At 47.1% G+C, this 22825-nt stretch overlaps 1 protein-coding gene across 4 annotated transcripts in view; it reads left to right on the top strand.

Annotated features, from left to right (window-relative positions):
* LOC144498707 (E3 ubiquitin-protein ligase TRIM33-like) overlaps nucleotides 1-22825 on the top strand; it is a 147657-nt gene that overhangs the window by 84741 nt on the left and 40091 nt on the right. For all 4 annotated transcript variants that reach the window (XM_078220245.1, XM_078220247.1, XM_078220243.1 and 1 more), the window contains exons 3-9: nucleotides 7287-7434; nucleotides 8259-8391; nucleotides 16206-16322; nucleotides 17247-17361; nucleotides 18354-18500; nucleotides 20117-20234; nucleotides 22165-22457. In XM_078220245.1, coding sequence (XP_078076371.1) covers nucleotides 7287-7434; nucleotides 8259-8391; nucleotides 16206-16322; nucleotides 17247-17361; nucleotides 18354-18500; nucleotides 20117-20234; nucleotides 22165-22457 — 1071 coding nt within the window. The remainder of the gene's footprint in view (nucleotides 1-7286; nucleotides 7435-8258; nucleotides 8392-16205; nucleotides 16323-17246; nucleotides 17362-18353; nucleotides 18501-20116; nucleotides 20235-22164; nucleotides 22458-22825) is intronic.

Consider the following 22825-nt stretch of genomic DNA (forward strand, 5'->3'; position numbering starts at 1 on the left):
CAACATATCTTTTAATTCAATGATCTGTCCTCTGCAGGCAAAAGGAACATGTCCAAGCATTGTGGATTTTTTGAATTAAATAAACCAGTGCAATCACCATGGCACACCAATTGGATCCATTTATGAACCAATCAGTACCTTTATCGCATGCAGTTTAAATTGTTGGTCCCTTTGAATTCCCTTTGGCATTCCTGTGATTCTGCCCTGATGACTGCAAGGTGAAAAGTTTTGACATTCCAGTTTTTTTTACTTAATAGAAAGTTGTATGAATTGGGTTGTACTGCCTGTTGAGTCAGTGGAATTTGATTTTATAATTGCTTTCCACAAGATAATGGATTTATAATTGCAAAAGATAAATTTGCAAGGCTGTGGGGGAAAAAGGAGGGATTTCTGGCTCTTGGATTGAATAGCTCTTTCACATAAGGGTCGAATGGCCTCCAGCGCTGCTTGATTCTATGATTTCAAGTATTAGTATAGTCTGGACTTGGTGATCATCATGGTGTTTTCTAGCCTTACAGAAGCTAAATTCCAGCCCAACCCAATGACCCTGAACCCACAGCAATGAAAGTTAAAACTACATTTTATAAGTATAAGCAATCAAAACATGGGAGAAAGGAACTGGCTGTTCAGAATGGCTTAGATATTAACCTTTCACCTCTGGCTCAATTCCAGCCTAGATTGATGAGATAGAAGCCTCCTCTGTGTCCAATGGGTTTGGTTAATCTCGGCCTGGTCAAGTGGTCATGGCCTAATAGGACAAGTAGAGGCCTTTGTTCATCACCAATTGGCATTCTCCTTGAGTAGGCCACAGGGTGGCAGAGGTGGATAATGGGAAGAAATGGTAAACAGGCGCAGATGAGGCACGATTTACATTTGAGGCTGATGCATGTTGTTGTGCAGAAAGGAACTTTACTCAACATCTGACTCTTGGTCCTGACCTGAAGGTCGACAATGCTTGATGGTAACACAGGTTGCCTGAAATGAAAAGGATTTTGCAGCTACAACATTATTTGGATGGGCGAGTATAATAATTTTTAAAAAATAGACAGTTTTGGGTTTTTTTTGTCAGAAAGATCTACGATCTGTTTGTCAAAACAGGTGCTAATTTCTTTTTTGGCAATGGACAACTTTGTAGGTAATCTTGTATCCTGCTTCATCCCAGTGACTGGCAAGGGTTCATTCCAGGGAAGCTGATTCAATGGCTGAGGTGGTTATTTTTGTACATTTACAGGTCTTCAATCTCTTGGGCTGCAGAATGATTCCACCAAACTTTTGTCAGCTTGCCTCTTAAAAGGTCCAAGGCAAGTGGGAGACTGTAGCTTAGCAGCCAGCACTCCAGCGTTGGGCTGGTTTAAAATGTATGGGAAGAGGGGGGAGAGACTGTGCTGGTGTCGAACTTTGGTGTGCAGTGTGTGGCAAGTGGGAAAATGTGCTGCCAGTAAGGCGGACACCTGAGTTTTCCCAGTAAGTCACTTGGTCATGCCAGGGCGATCTTCGTGGTGTCAGAAGGGAAGAAAGCACCAAAGAGGCCTCGGTCGAGGGACAGGCACACTGTCACCTAGGTCGACATTCCAATGTAGTGCTGAGCTGTGCTGCATGGTTAGATGTGAGTAGCTGATTGGTGTAGCACAAACCAAGATACGAGCATTTTCTTCTATTCACTTGTTCAATCTCTCAACTCTCCTGCCACACAATACAGTGTCCCAGCTATACCCAATTTCTATGCTTTTTTAAAAATTGAACATATGAGCACTAAAATAATCAAACTAAAGTGGTGGGACACCAACAAAACTCAAAATGTCAAAGGAAACTTGACTAATCAAGTTGGATTGTGGGCGCGTGAACCCCCTATTTATATGTGCTCAGTGACAATTAATACCTAACACCTACTTCTCTTCATTGCAGCAATGCAATTGACAAATATTAAGTTGATCATTTAGGACTGAGACGAGGAGAAATTCCTTAACTCAACGGGCTATGAATCTTTGGAATATGTGGCTGCTCCATTGTTGATTATATTTAAGGATGGGATTGACAGATGGTTGGTTTCCCAGGGAATTAAGGGATATGGGGAGTGGGTGGGAAAGTGGTGTTGAAGCCCAAGATCAGCCATGATTGTATTAAGTAGTGGAGCAGGCTCGATGGGCCATATGGTCTTTTCCTGTTGCTATCTCTTGTGCACCGTCATTTTGAAAATAATACGAACATAATTTTTTTTTAAAAAGAAAGAAACTATGCCCTCGTGATTGACCTCTCAGCCAAGGGGAGCAGCTGCTTCCTATTCACCCCTCATAATCTTATATGTCTCAATCATGCCCCCCCCCTCCGCCTTCCGCCTTCACTGCTCTAAAGAAATCAATCCAAGCCTATTCAATCTCTCCTTATAGCTCAAGTGCTCTATCCCAGACAACATCTTGGTGAACCCCCTCTCGTGCTTTTACATCTTTCCTGTAGTGAAGTGACCAGAACTCCACACAGGACTCCAGCTGTTGCCTAACCAATGCTCTGTATACCTCCAACATTACTTGAAATACTGGAAAATCTCAGCAGGTCTGACAGCATCTGTGGGGAGACAATAGAGCCAACATTTCAAGTCTGGTGAAGGGTCATCCAGATGTGAAACATTGGCTCTATTCTCTCCCCACAGATACTGTCAGACCTGCTGAGATTTTCCAGCATTTTCGGTTTTTGTTTCAGATTCTAGCATCTGCAGTATTTTGCTTTTATCCAACATTACTTCCTTGCTCTTATATTCTCTACCATAACTGATGAAAGCAAGTGTTCCATATGCCTTTTTTAACAGTTCTGGTCACCTCACTATAAGAAGCACTGGAAAGAGTGCAGAGATTACCAGGATGCTCCCTGGTTTGGTCTTATGAGCAAAGATCGAGGGAGCTAGGGTTTTTCTCTTTAGAGCGGAGGAGGTTGAGAGGCGACTTAATAGAGGTTTATAAGATGATGAGGGGGATAGATAGAGTGGACGTTCAGAGACTATTTCCTCGGGTGGATGTAGCTGTTACTAGGGGGCATAACTATAAGGTTCATGGTGGAAGATATAGGAGGGATGTACGAGGTAGGTTCTTTACTCAGAGAGTGGTTGGGGTGTGGAATGGACTGCCTGCTGTGATAGTGGAGTCAGACACTTTAGGAACTTTCAAGCGGTTATTGGATAGGCACATGGAGCACACTAGAATGATAGGGAGTGGGATAGCTTGATCTTGGTTTCGGAAAAGGTTCGGCACAACATCGTGGGCCGAAGGGCCTGTACTGTGCTGTACTGTTCTATGTTCTTAACTATCCTATTCACCTGCTCTGCCACCTTCAGGGATCTATGAATAATTACCCCAAGATCCCTCTGTTCCTCTGAGCTATCCAGTATCCTGCCATTTATCAAGTATTCCCTTATTTTGTTTCTTCTTCCAATGTGCATCATCTCGCACTTATAAGGGTTAAATACCATCTTCCACTGCTCTGCCCATCTGATCCAAGTAACCTGGTGTTGTAAGATTTCTTACTGTTCTTACCCCAGTCCAACGCCAACATCTCCACATCTGACCCAACCCATTTATATCTTCCTTTAACCTACACCATCTTCTTCACTATTAACCACCCTACCAATCTTGGTGTCATCTGCAAACTTGCATTTTCATCTATATCATTTGTGTAAATAACAAATAATAAGGGACCCAGCATTGATCCTTGTGGCACACCACTGGTAACCGACTTCCAGTCACTCGAAAAGCCTTCTACTACTATCCTTTGTGTCCTATTACTAAACTAGTTTCTGATCCATCTCACCAAGTTTTCCTGAATTCCAGGTGCTTTAACCTTCTAAATCTGTCTCCCATGTGGGACCTTGTCAAATGCTTTGCTAAAATCCATATAAACTACATCAACTGAACTTCCCTCATCCACACAATTGATCACATTTTTGAAAAATCCTAACATTTGACAAAGTCATCCTGACTATCTCTAATTAATCCATGCCTTTCAAAGTTGATATTAAGCCTCTCCTTCAGAATGTTCTCCAATAGTTTCCCTACCACTGACATGAGACTCACTGGTCCGTAATTTCCTGGTTCATCTCTCCCACGCTTCTCGAAAAGTGGAACCACATTAGCCGCCCTCCAGTCCTCTGGCACATTCCCTGTGGCCGGAGAGGAATTAAAAATTTGTGTCAGAGCCCCTGCAATTTCCTGCCTCGCCTCCCACAGCAGCCTGGGGTGCAATTCATCCGGGCCAGGGGATTTGTCCAAAGCCCATCAGATCCTCCAATACCTCTCTATTTCCTATGTCAAACTGTGCAAGTTCCTCACAGACCCTTTTCCTGAATTCCATGCTTGCATTCTCCTTTTCCAGAGTGAAGACTGAAGAGAAGTTTTCATTTAACACCCTTCCAAGATCCTGTGGCTTCACACAGGTGCCCTACTCTTTTCCTGGTTAACTGGTTCCATTTAATATAGTTATAAAATATCTTCAAGTCCTTTTTCATGCCCCTTTTTTTTCTTCTAATTGTTTTCTTAAATTCCCACTTGCAATTCCTATGTTTCTCAAGGGCCACAGCTAAATTGCCCCCTTTGGACCTGCTCAAAACCTTTCTCCTCTTCCTCATCCAGTCCTGAATTGTCCTACACATCCAGGGTTTCCTGAACTTATCACCCCTACATTCCCCCCTAAAGGGTACGTGTTGGATCTGTACTCCCGCCCCCCCCCACCTCCTTTCTGAATGCCCCCCACCCGCCACTCCTCTGTTGTACACTTACCCGCAAGGAGCTGTTCCCATCGACTTTGGCTGGATCCTGCTCTATTTTAATAAAATCTATTTTCTCCTATACAAAGATTAGCTGGTCATTATCAATGGCTATCTATGGGATCTTGCTGTGCAGAAATTAGGTGTCGCGTTTCTCACTATACAACAGTGACTGCACTTCACCGGCATGCCATTGAACATAGAACAGTACAGCACAGAACAGGCCCTTCGGCCCACGATGTTGTGCCGAGCTTTATGGCCCCTAGTTCTGGACACCCCCACCACTGGGAACATTCTTTCTGAATCTACCCTGTTAGAATTTTATAAGTTTCTATGGGATCCCCTCTCACTCCTCCAAATTCCAGTAATATAATCCGAACTGACTTATTCTCCTCTCATATGACAGACCTGCCATCCCAGGAATCAGCCTGGCAAACCTTCGCTGCACTCCCTCTATAGCAAGGGTACTACCTTCATAGCAACCTTAAAGGAGAAGTGATAATATTATAGAATTTTACATGATGTTTGAAGGTGAGGCAGTTCAGACTGAAACCAGGGCGTTCAATTTTAACAAAGGAAATTATGAAGGTATGAGGGGCAAATTGGCCAGGTTGCAATAAAGGTATGACAATACACAGGCAATAGATTTCAGAGATATTGATAGATTAATTAAATGGCCAAAAATGGCTGCAGAGTGGTTTGGGACATCCAAGGGTGGGGGTGGTTGTGAAAAATTGTTACATAAATAGAAGACTTTCCTTGTATGGACTAATGCCTCTCTCTGGCACGGACGTTCTGTACACAGAGCTTCACTTGAAAAGCCTGGTCAGTGTTTTGGCAGAGAAAGGGTTAACAGGAAATGGATGGGCGATGAGGAAGCAGGAGATCAGGATCTCCAACAGGACGCAGGGTTGTCTTTAGGCTTTTTTTTGTTTGCTGGGTGGAACACTGTGAACTATAAACATTTTTAATTTGAGGCAGGAAATGTTCTACAGGTCAGGTGACATCTGTAAAGAGAATCTTCCAGCAGTGCTGCAAGGAAGAAGTTTGAAACATTAATCTACTGTTTTTCCTCTTTGGAGACTGACCTGCTCTATATTTTCAGTGTTAGCTGTTCTGATTTGAGATTTCTAGCATTTGCAATGTTTTAAAGAAATGAGTGTGCATATGTATAGCTTCCTCCTGGGGCCGACCTTGGTCCAATGTAAAGTGTTTCCCTTGTTGTAGTTAAGAGGCTGCAGGTTCAAGTCTCACACTGGAGATGCAAGCACTTTATCTCAGCTGACACTCTCTCCAGTATAGTTTGAGGGAGTCCTGCACTGTCGAGGGTGCTGCCTTTCAGATGAAACCAGGGGCCCTGTTTGTCCCCTCGAGTGGGCCTAAAGGAACCCATGGCGCTCTGTTGAAGAAGAGCAAAGGTGTTAACTCAAATGTCCTGGCTAATATTCCTCACTCAATTTCACTAAAACATCTCACCTGGTCATTTCCACATTTGTAGCATGGGATCTTACTGTGCACAAATTGCCTGCAGGGTTTCTTACATATCACAGCACCTGCAGTTCAGAAGCCCTTTATTGGCTGTCAAGTTCTTTGGGACCCCCTGAAGTCATGAGTGATGCTATATAAAGGCAAGTCCACTTGCTTGCAAAGCTTCGTATGTGATTCGAGATTCCATAACAGTTTAGTAACATGCTGTCCCGTGTGACTTTCTCATGCCTCATTTGCTGGGTTAATTTAGCAGATCAGGATCTCTCCCTGTAGGTTAGGGAAATGATTTGCTCTGTGGTTAACCATCTTTACTGGAGACAAAAGAGTGGAATGCTGGTCTGAATAATGCAGGTGAAAGCTTCGACTCGTTTGAGAGAGTTGGATGCTGCGGCGTGGGGGGACTGTGCCATTTTTATTTTCCAAGTAACTGAGCTAAAATAGGTCGGATGTCCTTCCTTATGTACTTGGTGATCCTGGTAACTTATAAATATTATATGAGAGATTATCTTTCCACAGATCAGTAAAAACTGGATTGTTGGACATCACAGTGTATGGCACAAGAATGCTGGCTTTCACCGCAATTAAACTTTCCCAGTGGATTGGCAGCCATCTTGTTTGTGCTCCCTAGCTCAATTGCATTGTGGACATGCTTTAATCTCCCCATGTGGCCAGGTTTGAGGGGTGATTTGGTCGAGATGCTTAAGTGGATAAAAAACTTCCAAATGATCATCAGAGAATCCATTTTTCAGATTGGGGAATCCAGAGCAAAGAGCAATTATCTTGAGCTAGGCCGGTCAGGATGAAGTCAGGGAGCACTTTCCGAAATGGAGCTAAGATTGTGATCAGATTACATCCCCGAATGGGCTGAAGGGGTGAAATGGGCTTCTCCTGTTCTGCAGGGACAGTGTGGCAGTGTAATGGGAAGATGCGGTAGGATTGGCATTCGGAGCTTGGCATGCTCCTCTTTTCTCTTCAACCATGCGGGCTTGGAGTTGGGGTTCAGATGCTCTCCCAGAGCAATAACCACTTGCTGCTTTCCTTTGCTCAGGTCTGTACGAGCTGTGAGGACAATGCCGAGGCCAGCGGCTTCTGTGTCGAGTGTCTCGAGTGGCTCTGTAAAACCTGCATCGAGGCCCATCAGAGAGTCAAGTTTACAAAAGATCACACTGTGAGGCAGAAGAAGGATGTGTCGCCAGGTAAATATAACACAATTCACCAGCACCCACTCCACCATATGTATAGACCGTCGGCAGCACCAATGAGTCTCACCAGGAGACCAGCAGGGTGAATTTGGGGGTCAGGAATTAGTGTGGCAGCTTTACTCCTTTAAATGGTTAAGCACGCGATGATTGCCATTCAAGCCAATGATAATTGATCTGAACTTTGGCACCCGGGTACCGTAGGCATTGGACCCGGGGAGGATTTAAATTTTAAATGGCTGGTTTCCAAAAGTTGAAATGTTTCAGCAGACTGCTTTGTCCACCTCTTGCTGTGTCAGGATGTCATGGTAAGACCCGAACATAAACCTGGATACTTGGAGTTAAATTAATGTGAGAGCGATGCCTGGTTGTAAACTGGAATATGCCGATTGCCAGAACATAATGTAAAAAGGCAACGAGGTGTAATAAACAGGTATTGTGTAAGGGATTACAAATTCAGCAAACATGAGGGGGAAAATGAGAAATAGTACCAAAAGACTGCTGAAAGGGGAAAGGATTGCTTAATGCTTGGGGTTTGTTGCATTAGAATCCCATTGAAATTAGATTGGGTTTGCAGCTGAATATGTGAAAAACCCATTATTGGGAATGAGTAACACAGGTAGGCATCTTGTTTGACCAAAAGGCTGAAAAGATAATCGGGATGCACCCTCGGCAGTGATCTGAGATCACACTGTTAAATGTAGCGATTTACCACAGTGGTTTCATTTGAGCAAAGCTAACGTTCCAGGTGGGGCAGAAGGGGAAGGCAGTGGAAAGTGTTAATCCTTGACCATGTCACACCCTTTCCTGTGTTTCCTCAGAGGCGGTCAGTGTGTCCAACCAGCGAATGCTCTTCTGTCCCATCCACAGGCAGGAGCAGCTCAAGCTTTTCTGTGAGACCTGCGATCGGTTAACGTGTCGAGACTGCCAGCTGCTGGAACACAAGGAACACAGGTAACTGGACAGGACCTGCACTGGCACGTGGGCTACTCGCCACAAAGGCATAGCGTCCCCGCTTGCTGTGTAGACACCGTGCCGCCAGTGTATAATACTAGGGTACAGTACTGGTGGGGACAGGTCTGTCACTGTATAACACTGGGGTATAGCACTGATGGGGACGGGTCTTTCACTGTGTAACACTGGGACAGGTGTGTCACTGTATAACACTGGGGTACAGTACTGTTGGGGACAGGTCTGTCACTGTACAACACTGGGGTATAGCACTGATGGGGATAGGTCTGTCACTATAACACTGGGGTACAGTACTGGTGGGGACAGGTCTGTCACTGTATAATACTGGGGTACAGGGTACTGGTGGGGACAGGTCTGTTGCTATATAACACTGGGGTACACAGTACTGGTGGGGACAGGTCTGTCACTGTATAATACTGGGGTACAGTACTGGTGGGGACAGGTCTGTCACTGTATAACACTGGGGTGTACAGTACTGGTGGGGACAGGTCTGTCACTATAACACTGGGGTACAGTACTGGTGGGGACAGGTCTGTTGCTATATAACACTGGGGTACACAGTACTGGTGGGGACAGGTCTGTCACTGTATAACACTGGGACAGGTCTGTCACGGTATAATACTGGGGTACAGTACTGGTGGGGACAGGTCTGTCACTGTATAACACTGGGGTACAGTACTGGTGGGGACTGGTCTGTCACTGTATTACACGGATACATTACTGGTGCGGACAGGTGTGTCACTGTATAACACTGGGGTATAGCACTGTTGCGGACAGGTGTGTCACTGTATAACGCTGGGGTACAGTACTGGTGGGGACAGGTCTGTCACTGTATAACACTGGGGTGTACAGTACTGGTGGGGACAGGTCTGTCACTATAACACTGGGGTACAGTACTGGTGGGGACAGGTCTGTTGCTATATAACACTGGAGTACACAGTACTGGTGGGGACAGGTCTGTCACTGTATAACACTGGGACAGGTCTGTCACGGTATAATACTGGGGTACAGTACTGGTGGGGACAGGTCTGTCACTGTATAACACTGGGGTACAGTACTGGTGGGGACTGGTCTGTCACTGTAGAACACGGATACATTACTGGTGCGGACAGGTGTGTCACTGTATAACACTGGGGTATAGCACTGTTGCGGACAGGTGTGTCACTGTATAACACTGGGGTACAGTACTGGTGGGGACAGGTCTGTCACTGTACAACACTGGGGTACAGCACTGTTGCGGACAGGTCTGTCACTGTATAACACTGGGGTATAGCACTGTTGCGGACAGGTCTGTCACTGTACAACACTGGGGTACAGTACTGGTGGGGACAGGTCTGTCACTGTACAACACTGGGGTACAGTACTGGTGGGGACAGGTCTGTCACTGTACAACACTGGGGTATAGCACTGTTGCGGACAGGTCTGTCACTGTACAACACTGGGGTATAGCACTGTTGCGGACAGGTCTGTCACTGTATAATACTGGGGTACAGGGTACTGGTGGGGACAGGTCTGTTGCTATATAACACTGGGGTACACAGTACTGGTGGGGACAGGTCTGTCACTGTATAACACGGATACATTACTGGTGCGGACAGGTGTGTCACTCTATAACACTGGGGTATAGCACTGTTGCGGACAGGTGTGTCACTGTATAACACTGGGGTACAGCACTGGTGGGGACAGGTCTGTCACTGTATAACACTGGGGTACAGCACTGGTGGGGACTGGTCTGTCACTGTATAACACGGATACATTACTGGTGCGGACAGGTGTGTCACTGTATAACACTGGGGTATAGCACTGTTGCGGACAGGTGTGTCACTGTATAACACTGGGGTACAGTACTGGTGGGGACTGGTCTGTCACTGTAGAACACGGATACATTACTGGTGCGGACAGGTGTGTCACTGTATAACACTGGGGTATAGCACTGTTGCGGACAGGTGTGTCACTGTATAACACGGGTACAGTACTGGTGGGGACAGGTGTGTCACTGTATAACACTGGGCTACAGTACTGGTGGGGACAGGTCTGTCACTGTACAACACTGGGATACAGCACTGTTGCGGACAGGTCTGTCACTGTACAACACTGGGGTACAGCACTGGTGGGGACAGGTCAGTCACTGTACAACACTGGGGTATAGCACTGTTGCGGACAGGTCTGTCACTGTATAACACTGGGGTATAGCACTGATGGGGACAGGTCTGTCACTGTACAACACTGGGGTATAGCACTGTTGCGGACAGGTCTGTCACTGTATAATACTGGGGTACAGGGTACTGGTGGGGGCAGGTCTGTTGCTATATAACACTGGGGTACACAGTACTGGTGGGGACAGGTCTGTCACTGTATAATACTGGGGTACAGCACTGGTGGGGACTGGTCTGTCACTGTATAACACGGATACATTACTGGTGCGGACAGGTGTGTCACTGTATAACACTGGGGTATAGCACTGTTGCGGACAGGTGTGTCACTGTATAACACTGGGGTACAGTACTGGTGGGGACAGGTGTGTCACTGTATAACACTGGGCTAAAGTACTGGTGGGGACAGGTCTGTCACTGTATAACACTGGGGTACAGCACTGTTGCGGACAGGTCTGTCACTGTACAACACTGGGGTACAGCACTGTTGCGGACAGGTCTGTCACTGTATAACACTGGGGTATAGCACTGTTGCGGACAGGTCTGTCACTGTATAACACTGGGGTATAGCACTGTTGCGGACAGGTCTGTCACTGTACAACACTGGGGTACAGCACTGGTGGGGACAGGTCTGTCACTGTATAACACTGGGGTATAGCACTGTTGCGGACAGGTCTGTCACTGTACAACACTGGGGTACAGCACTGGTGGGGACAGGTCTGTCACTGTACAACACTGGGGTATAGCACTGTTGCGGACAGGTCTGTCACTGTATAACACTGGGGTATAGCACTGTTGCGGACAGGTCTGTCACTGTATAACACTGGGGTATAGCACTGTTGCGGACAGGTCTGTCACTGTACAACACTGGGGTACAGCACTGGTGGGGACAGGTCTGTCACTGTACAACACTGGGGTATAGCACTGTTGCGGACAGGTCTGTCACTGTATAACACTGGGGTACAGCACTGGTGGGGACAGGTCTGTCACTGTATAACACTGGGGTATAGCACTGATGGGGGCGGGTCTTTCACTATGTAACACTGGGACAGGTCTGTCACTGTATAATGCTGGGGTACAGGGTACTGGTGGGGACAGGTCTGTTGCTATATAACACTGGGGTACAGTACTGGTGGGGACAGGTCTGTCACGGTATAATACTGGGGTACAGCACTGGTGGGGACTGGTCTGTCACTGTATAACACGGATACAGTACTGGTGCGGACAGGTCTGTCACTGTATAACACTGGGGTACAGTACTGGTGGGGGCATGTCTCTCACTGTATAACACTGGGGTACAGTACTGGTGGGGACAGATCTGTTGCTATACAACACTGGGCATACAGTACTGGTGGGGACAGGTCTGTCACTGTACAACACTGGGGTATAGCACTGGTGGGGACAGGTCTGTCACTGTATAACACTGGGATACAGCACTGGTGAGGACAGGTCTGTCACTATGACACTGGGGTACAGTACTGGTGGGGACAGGTCTATCACTGTATAACACTGGGGTACAGTATTGGTGGGGTCAGGTCTGTCACTGTATAACATTGGGGTACAGCACTGGTGGGGACAGGTCTGTCACTGTATAGCACGGGTACAGTACTGGTGGGGACAGGTCTGTCACTGTATAACACTGAGGTACAGTACTGGTGGGGACAGGTGTGTCACTCTATAACACTGGGCTACAGCACTGGTGGGGACAGGTCTGTCACTGTATAACACTGGGGTACAGCACTGGTGGGGACAGGTCTATCACTGTATAACACTGGGGTACAGTATTGGTGGGGTCAGGTCTGTCACTGTATAACATTGGGGTACAGCACTGGTGGGGACAGGTCTGTCACTGTATAGCACGGGTACAGTACTGGTGGGGACAGGTCTGTCACTGTATAACACTGAGGTACAGTACTGGTGGGGACAGGTGTGTCACTCTACAACACTGGGCTACAGCACTGGTGGGGACAGGTCTGTCACTGTATAACACTGGGGTACAGCACTGGTGGGGACAGGTCTGTCACTGTATAACACTTGAATTATTATCTGAAAAGGAAGAATCTTAGAATCCCTACAGCACAGAAAGAGGCCATTCGGCCCATCGAGCCTGCCCCGACCAAATCCCACCCAGGCCCTACCCCCATATATTTACCCACTAATCCCTCTAACCTACGCATCCCAGGACACTAAGGGCAATTTTAGCTTGGCCAATCAACCTAACCCGCACATCTTTGGACTGTGGGAGGAAACCGGAGCACCCGGAGGAAACCCACGCAGACACGAGGAGAACGTGCAAACTCCACACAGACAGTGACCCAAGCCGGGAATCGAACCCAGGTCCCTGGAGCTGTGAAGCAGCAGTGCTAACCACTGTGCTACCATGCCGCCCGAATGGGCAGGGTGTTATGATCTTTGGCCAGAGCCCCAAGTTTTAGGTAAGATTTGATTAGAGACCAGTCACATTTTTTTAAACTTGCCGAAGTTTCAGATTTAAGACAGTTGCTCACTGAAGAAAGCTACAAAATTACATGGGGTTTGAACAAACAAAGTAAATGTTACTGTACAAGGTCAGAAAGATAAAAACAATTGATAATATCTATCTTATACTCGAACGTTCAGGGTAAGTGTGAGTTGCAGATGAATGAATAGGCAGCTGTGGTTGACGATGCCACACTGCACGATAAGTGGCAGATTCGACCAGGATAGAGTCTACAGATTTCTCAGCAAGCCACCCAAACGTCAGTAACACTGAGTCAACCAATCTCACTGAAAGTCTGTCTCTCTCACCAGTGATTCAGGCTTCACCTTCGGAGGTCTAACTTGGAATTCTCATCCAACGTTGCTCCAACTCGGATGGCATCAACAGCAGCCCGACTTGCAGGCCTTTAATCTCGCCTCTGAGATTCTGTTCCCCTGGATTCCCGAGTTTGCACCCAAGAGTTGATGAGCTCAACTTCAGCTCTTCGGCCGTGCTGAACAGAAGACTATTGCTCCAAGGGGTTACCCTTATCTCAGTGTCCGCAGCGTGGAGTCACCAACCTTCCACTGCCTCCTTCACTTATACTCTGCTCCCTGCAACCTTCTCCCTGCTTTTCCTGCTCCTCTCTTTTAAACTGAACTGGGACCTTTCCTTGTCCCTGGCCCATCTTTGGGTCTCTCTCTCCCCTATCCCTGTCCCGTGTCTGGGGTTCTAGCCTTCCATGGTGTGCCGTTCCCGGTCATGTGACCCAGGTTTTCACAACATTGTTCTACTCTGGAGTGCTGAGCCCATCTTTGGTCCTAAGTGCTTACAGTACTGAATGTGCGTATACAGCCCACTCTTGGTCTGCATGGGATGTGCGGGGTTTGTCAGGAGTGCAGTTCCTGCTTTCCGGTCTCAGCAAGGTGAGCATAGTTTCCGTAATGCAGGTTACAAGGAGAAGTTTGGGTCTCCTATGTTGTAACAATTCTGTGACTGTGTGAAGCTTGTAGCACAGTTACAGGCTATTCGGCCCATCAGCTCTATGGCAGGATTTGAGCTCCACACCTGCCTCCTCCTCCATAATTGCAGTGAATTCGATCATAAAATCCCAACAGTACAGAAGGAGGCCATTCAGCCCATCATCGAGTCTGTACCGACCACAATCCCACCTGGCTCTATTCCTATAACCCCTCATATTTACCCTGCTAATCCCACTGACGCGAGGGTCAATGTAGATGGCCAATCCACCTCACCCACACATCTTTGGACTGTGGGAGGAAACCAGAGCACCCGGAGGAAACCCACGCAGACACTGGAGAACTTGCAGACTCCACACAGACAGTGGCCCAAGCTGGTATTCGAACCCGGGTCCCTGGCACTGTGAGGCAGCAGTGCTAACCACTGTGCCACCATGCCGATCAGCAGTAATTAAATTGCTCACTAGCACTGTTGAGTTTCGGAAAGAAGACGTGACAGTCACGGGAGTTGTGATGTGATGAAAGTTGAACCTAAATGCACTGGTGCCATGGCACTGTGTAAAGGACTGGAAGGACAGAGGCTGCACTGAAGCATTTATCCCGGTACGAATGACTGCAGTTGCTACACTGCAGCAAAAGGCATTAGTCAGCCCCAGAAAGTGGCCACGGAGTATATTATGGTCCAAGGTGGCTTTAACGTTACAGCATATGAAAGATCTGGGAGGCTGTACTTGAAGCTCATTAAACCCCACACTAATATTAAAATTGGAGCAACTGAACAGTGCTGCTGTCGGGCATAGATTGTTATATTTTTAAAGTGGATGTGTATGTCCTGACGCCCCTGCCCTTTGACACTGGCATCTTCACAAACCGCCAGACACCATCCTCACCCTACCCATGAACACTGTAAAGACAGGCAGTGGCTCTTTACTGGCTGCTGCTGTCTGAGATTACTGAGCAACCAATTACCCAAGTACTCGGGTTCGGATTATTGGGTGAGATGCCCTTGTAGGCTCCCTTGCTGTAAACCATCGCTCGGATTGCCTCAGGGCAGCGAGGATGGGGGGCACACAGGAATTATATGGGCGTGGAAATTCAGGAAAAACACACCCTTTCCCCAGTTTCAGGAGCAGCTGTTCACCTCTAGGTTTCCGAGCTCGGGGTGGGGGCTGGGTGCTTTTTCCTTCCGTGCAAGGAGCTCACAATGGAGACGGATTATCACCCGAGAGTTCACACAGCACTGAGGAAGAGAACTCAGCTAACAACAGGAAAGGAAAGCTCTTGGGGGCAGGTTCAGGAGCAGACGGTACCGGATAGAAAGGCAGGAAGAGACTTGGGGTCAGAGGGAAGCTGTAAAATAAGGTGCAGTCCACTTCAAATAGGTTAACTAATTAAGAATCCAGCACAAAGGCATCATACCATGATGTACCTTCTAGGTTCAGAAACCTCTTTACATAAACACAAGTGTTGCTCATATAGAATCATAGAGTAGAATCCCTATAGTGCAGAAGGAAGCCTTTTGGCCCATTGTGCCTGCATAGACCTCAATCCCACCCAGGTCCTATTCCTGAAACCCCACATATTTGCCCTGTCACTAGGATCAATTTAGCACGGCCAATCAACCTAACCTGCACATCTTTGGACTGTGGCAGGAAGCCGGAGCACCCGGAGGTAAAACACACACACGGGGAGAAGGTACGCACTCCACACAAACAGTGACCTGAGGCCGGAATTGAACCCGGGTCCCTAGAGCTGTGAGGCAGCAGTGCTAACCACTGTCCTACCATGCCCAAAACAAGTCGCCATTATTTTTACCCACAAGACCTGTAAAAGAGCCAAAAAATCCTTCATAATCAAGGGACTAAAGAAGGGGGGAAATAAATACAATAACTATCACTAGAGAGAATACTAGGGAAACTAATGGAGCTAAAGGCCGATAAGTCCCCTGGACCTGATGGGTTGCATCCTAGGATATTAAAGGAAGTAGCTGCAGAGATAGTGGATGCACTAGTAGTAATCTTCCAAAAATCTTTAAATTCTGGAAAGGGTCCTGAGGATTGGACGTGACAAACCTGTCCCCACCAGTACAGTTCTGTGTGATATACCTCACTGATTTCTGTGAAAGCTACCAAGGGTTCTTGGTGTTTACTCAGGATGTCCAGTTTAACTGCTGCTTAAGTTTGGAATGCCTGGTTTTGTTTGCAGATACCAGTTTTTAGAAGAGGCCTTTAAGAATCAGAAAGTCATCATCGACACACTGACTGCCAAACTTCAGGAGAAGAGGAACTACATCCAGTATGCAGCCACTCAGATCCAGAACAGGTACCCCTCACCCCCTGAGGCTTCCCATCCCATCCCCTCACTCCCTGAGGCTCTTTACTCCCGTCTGAATGAAGCATTGAGTGAGGCAGGAATGTGATGTCGGGTATCTGAGCAGAATAGGGAAACGGTGGTATAGTGATAACGTCACTGGACCAGTAATCCGGACGCCCAGGCTAATGCTCAGAGGAGGTGGTGGGATTTAAATTAAATTAATTTAAAAAAATCTGGAATATGAAGCATGTCTCCATAATGGTGACCATGACAACTATGATGTGGAGATGCCGGCCTTGGACTGGGGTTAAACACAGTAAGGAGTCTAACGACACCAGGTTTATGAGCAGATCTCCCGCTCACCTGACGAAGGAGCAGCGCTCCGAAAGCTAGTTGCGTTTGCTACCAAATAAACCTGTTGGACTTTAACCTGGTGTTGTTAGACTCCTGACCATGACAACTACCATTGATTGTTGTAAAAACCCACCTGGCTGACTAGTGTCCACTAAAGCCTGCTGTCCTTGTGTGACTCCAGACACTTAACTGCCTCTGAAATTGCTGAGTGAGCCACTCTGTTCAAGGGCAGTTAGGGATGGGCAACAAATGCTGGCCCATCAAATAACAAGTAAAAATGATAATATCTTCAACTGCCATGCACTTCTTGCAACCACCAGTAGGTGGCAATTGGGAGCAGGAACCGCTGTCAATTGCAAGACCTTGGTGACACTTTTTTTTTGTCATGTTAATACCCCTGCCAAATGTCTCGGGACATTTTACTATGTCAAAAGGCCCAAATAAAGGCAAGCTATGGTATAGAATGAACCTCTCACAATATAATCATAGATATCAGGGTGGGTGGTCACCTATCCTTTTTTCTGATTAAACGTTACAGTACACTTTGTGACTGTAAGCCCATCAGTGCTTGTGTTGCAGGATTAATGAAGTCAATGAAAACTGTAAGAAGGTTGAGCAGGACATTAAAGTTGCCGTCTTCACGCTAATGATTGAGATCAACAAGAAGGGGAAAGCCTTGTTGCAGCAGTTGGAGGTAAGGTATCCGAACTGTGTTTTCTCTCACTGCGGTCTGGCCCCTCCTGCATTCTCCCTCCTCGCTTTCACCCCACCGGTGGAAGCCTTTACTCCTGCTGCCTAGTCCTTAAACTCTAGAATTCCATTCCTGAACCTCCCTGCTTTGTAAACTCAAGTCCCGCCCCAGAGAGACTTTTGCATGTAATTTAGCCAGACATTCCAACGCAGTACTGGAGGGAATGCTGCATTGTTGGAGGTGCCGGACTTGAACTGAAGTTAAGCTGAGGCCCCTCTGTCCTCTCATGTGGATAATAGCCTTCTTGTGTGGATGTAAAAGACCCCTGCACCATTCAAAAAAAGAAGACAGGGTTCAGTCTGATGCCCTGGTCAATATTTATCTCTCCACTAATCTAAAAGAGAACTTCAGTCATTATTTTATTGCTGTTTGTGGGAGCTTCATAGAATCCCTTGCAGGAGGAGGTCATTTGGCCCATCGAGTCTGCATCGACCACAATCCCACCCAGGCCCTATTCCCGTAGTCCCACCTATTTGCCCTACTAATCCCCTTGACACTAGGGTCAATTTAGCGTGGCCAATCAATCTAACCCGCACATCTTTGGACTGTGGGAGGAAACCGGAGCACCCGGAGGAAACTCACGCAGACACGGGGAGAATGTGCAAACTCCACACAGACAGTGATCCGAGGCTGGAATTGAACCCACGTCCCTGGAGGCACCAGTGCTAATCACTGTGCCACCGTGCTGCCCCAGCTTGCTGTACACAAGTTGGCTGTGGCTTTTTCTTGCATTACTACAGTTCAAAATTACTCCATTGATTGTAAAATTCTTTGGCATGCCCTGAGGTAATGAAGGGTGCTACATAAATGCGAATCTTTCTTAATATAAATCTTTTGAGTGGATAGATCATGTAGTCTCCATGGGAACATCAGGCCTCTGGTCATGGCGGGGTGATTAATTAGGTGTTTTTTTTTCCCTTGGATTTTTCCTGTAGAGTGTAACCAAAGATCGTCAAGCAAAACTTCTCCAGCAACAGCTCGAGATCTCTGGGGTGTCAAAACAAGTGGAGCATGTCATGAACTTTGCCAAGTGGGCCATCTCCAACAGAAGCAGCATCGCACTGCTGTACAGTAAGCGACTGGTAAGATGATCCAAGTGTCCAGGATCACAGACACCAGCCCCTGGGGTACACCCAGGGGGAGGTCACTGCCTAACCATCGGGAATCAGAACCCTGTGTGGATTTTTTCTCTCTAACCCCCAGGCACTGAGGTTACTTTATTTTTATTCCATGTTTAAAGTTACAAAGCCAACGCGCAGAGTGGACAGGACAAGCCCTTTAACCCATCTCCTTGTTTGTTCCAAGAACCAAATTCAGATAGAATCCAATTCATGGTCCCGACAAGAGAGACAAACAAGATCCAAGCTGACAGGAAAAAGCTTTGCACCCCATCTTGGGCTTGATCTTAGTCAAAGGGGTCACTTTCACGTAGGTTTGATTTGTGAGTTCCTGGCAGAGATGTGAATTGGGTGGGGGGCTGTGGAAAGGGGTTTCATCTCTGGACCCGAGCGCTCTCCCAGCTGAGACTCCTGGGGCAAGTGTCCATTCAGTCTGCTGGCTCCTAATTTGGCTCATCTCACCTTTTTAACAATTGTTCTCCGGTGTGGACATTGCCGGTGAGACTGCATTTATTGTCAGTCCCTAGTTGCCTTTAAGAAGGTGGTGAGGCACCTGGGAAGGTTGATCCCGCTTGTTAGCAGGATAGTCGCTATGGGACTAGGGCGACATGTAGGTCAGAACTGCAGAGTTCCTTCCCTGGGAATTTTCACAGTAACTTCATTGCAGTGTTAATGTAAGCCTACTTGTGACTATAATGAATAAATTTCAAAGGGCACTAGTGAACCTATGGGTGGTTAACAACAATCTGACGGCTTCAGTCTCACTCTTGGTGAAACCAGCTTTTCATTTCTAGGTTTTATAAAGTTAAATTGGAATTCTCAAACTGCAATGTGTGGTTTTCACGTGTATTCTCTGGATTATTGGCCCTGCCCTCTTAGTTACAAGTCTGGTAGCGAACCACTAAATACTGCACCCAAGTGGCATGAAACCTTGTCTTAGGCAATCTCACTGGGCGAGGCCACAGGGTAGCTGGAGAGGGTAACGGCAAAATAGTCAGGCTGAGTGCAGTAGGAGGCGCTGTTCCATTACTGGGCTAAGTCACAGTGCTGGGGTAGAGTAGAGGGAGCTTTGCTTAAATAGAACAGCAAATGCCAGAAGTATCTCAGCAGGTCTGGCAGCATCTTTGGAGAGAGAAACCGAGTGAATGTTTTGAGTCCAGAATGACTCTTTGGAACTATAACTGCCTTGCCAGATCCAGAAGGACTTGATGCTCTTAGAGGGGAATGTGAATTGGGAAGAATTCCACTCCCCAGCACAAGAGTTCTTCACCTTCAGTGCAAAAATGAAAGGGGAAACCAGCTGAGGTAACAGAGGGAACCTCGTGCACTGTAGACTCCACAGCTGTCGGTGACCCTGCTTGACTGAACATCTAGTTTCCAGCTCTCGACGAACCCCTCCGCTCTCGTGAGAAACGCACAGTTTGGGATTGTGCATGCGCATGTTCCACAACAAGTTCTGTTGCGGTGTTGATACCTTTTTTTCCCTCCTCTTCTTCACTCCCCCCCCCCCCCCCCCCCCCCCCCCCCCCCCGCGAACCCACTGGCCTGCCAATGCTCAACCCCATCTCCTCCAATTGCAGATCACCTTTCAGCTGAGGTACATTCTCCGAGCCCGATGTGATGCATCCCCAGTCGCGACCAGTTCTGTTCGATTTCACTGTGACCCCACCTTCTGGGCAAAGAATGTCCTCAACTTGGGTAAGTTGCAGGAAAGGGTTGAGGAAGGGATGTATTTCAGTATGCGTGAGTAAACATTACCAGCGTTGAACCTGCTTGATGCCAAAGAGGCTTGTGATTCCAAATGCCTGGGCTTTTGCATTGCTACACAAGGTCTTCAGAAAGCTTGTCAATAAAAAAAACCTAGGTTTTGATGTGGCCAGTGATTAATCCTGCAACAGTCGCACTTTGGCCACACGATTTTAATCATGTTTTTTACAATGAAATAATCTGGTTAAAGTAGCCTTTCTGCCTTCCCACCATCCCCCACTGTTCTCACATTGGAGTCTAGTCAGTTTTACCGCCAATTAGTGTAAATCAGTCCACTTGAGATGTAAAATAGGCAAGCATTCTATTCCGCTTGGACACCCCCCATTTTGCAGAGAAGTGTTTTTTTAGCATGGGGTACAAATTTTAATACCCGGGGGGGGGGGGCGGAGAGTGTCCATCTTGCACTTTCTATAGTTGGGTATAGAGGGCACTATTTCTGCAGGATAGTGAAGTGACACAGACTCCAAAGTGTTGTTGGGAAATGATCTGAGATGGTGGTTGAGTGCAGAGGAAAGGCAGGCACTGCTGTACACAAAGGATTCTTCTCTCACCCATCAGAACTTCAAAACTGATGAGATCACAATTATTACAGTGCAGAAGGAGGCCATTCAACCCATTGTGTCTGCATCAGCTCTCCAAACGAACTTACTGCCATTCCCCTGTAACTCTGCACGTTCTTCCTTTTTCAGATATTAGTACAATTCCTTTTTATATGTCCCAATTGAACCTATTTCAACTACAGTCTGAGGCAGAGTATACCAGACCCTAAGCACTCACTGCATGAAAAAGTCCTTTCTCCCTTCTCTTTTGCCAACCACTTTAAATCTGTGCTCTCTTGTTCTCGATCCTTTCACAAGTGGGAACCGTTCAGAGTAATTGCATTTTCCTCTATGCTCAGTCCCTCCAATTACTCTGCCCAGATCCCTCCTGATTTAGAGTACCTCTATCAAATCTCCTCTCTGCCTTTTTCAAGGAGGTCAGTCCTAACCCTTCTCAGGGGGCGGAACTGTGACACAGTGGTTAGCATTCCTGCCTCACAGCACCAAGGACCTGGGTTCGATTCCAGCCTGAGTGACTGTCTGTATGTGTAGAGTTTGCACTTTCTCCCAGCGTCTGCATGGGTTTCTCCCACAGTCAAAAGATGTGAAGATTAGGTTGATTGGCCATGCTGAATTGCCCCTTGGTGTCAGGAGGATTAGAAGGTTAAATATGTGGGGTTATGGAGACAGGGCCGAGGTGAAATTGTTGTCGGTACAGGCTCGATGGGCCGAATGACATCCTCCTGCATGTAGGGATTCTATGATCCAGTCTATCTTTAAACTAAAGTGTTTACGGGCACCTGCAGCCAGTGTTTGGCAGACATTGTGGAACTGCCTTCTCCCAAAGAAACGGACATTTTGTGTTTTGTGTTCATAGAATCGCAGAATCCCTACAGAGCAGAAGGAGGCCATTTGGCCCATCAAGCCTGTACCGACACTCTGACAGTGCATCCCACCCAGGCCACGCATATTTACCCCACTAATCCCCCTAACCTACACATCTTTGGTCATAAGGGGCAATTTGCCTACAGATACTACACTGCAGAAATAGTTACTGGTTGTAAAATGCTTCAGGGTATTCTCATGTGAAAGGAGCTTTATTAATGCAACACCACGTTCTTGTTGACTGGGTGTTACTTTGATATGTTTCCTTCTCATTTATGGCCTTAAAATGGGATCACAAAATTAGTAGCTGGTGTCTTGCTGTCTTTTCATTCCACACTGGGAAGGAAAAAGGTTGAGATGATGGAAGCAGTTGCCCATGTTTCAATCTGAACTTAAAATCAATCTTTTACTGTTATTTTCTCCTCCCCTCCCAACAGGTTCCCTTGTCTTGGACAAGAATCCACCTGTGGCGGCGGCGGCAGCAGGCAGTGGTCCGAACATGGCCACGGGACCAAGCATGCAGGCCCAGGACAGTAACACGGCTAAGGTCCACGGACAGATTAACCTGGCCCAGCTTCGCCTGCAGCACATGCAGCAGCAAGTCATGGCTCAGAGAATTCAGCAGCGCATGCACCAGATGAGACCCATCCTGCCAGTTGCCCAGCAATCCAGACCCCCAGGCCCGCACATGGGCCAGCAGCAGCAGCCGCCGCTATCACCCAACAACCAGGTGAGCGTTTCTTCACAGGGAACCGAGTGACAACAACAAGACACGGCATGTCACCTTAGAAAGCTGGGCTCAGACACAGGCTTGGATGGTGGTGGCTTGGCGCTAAATGGTGCTCTTCCATTTTGAATAGTGATTCCAATTAGTTTGTGTGATTGTCCCGATGTATACACACCACTAGGTGCTGAGTTTTAAAGAGAGAATCCGTTATTGACCCTCATACGTAAACGTTCTCTTGTCTTGCAAGTGCTTAATGATGGATTTAGTTGATTCTAATGGTTGTAGGTCAAACACAGGAATTATCTTTTAGTCAGTGCTCAACAGAAGCCAGTTGTTTGGAATTAATTATTTTAAGTGTCCCTAGTTTGGGA

The sequence above is a fragment of the Mustelus asterias genome, chromosome 9 (assembly GCF_964213995.1).
Source record: "Mustelus asterias chromosome 9, sMusAst1.hap1.1, whole genome shotgun sequence".
In the NCBI taxonomy this organism is placed as follows: Eukaryota; Metazoa; Chordata; class Chondrichthyes; order Carcharhiniformes; family Triakidae; genus Mustelus; species Mustelus asterias.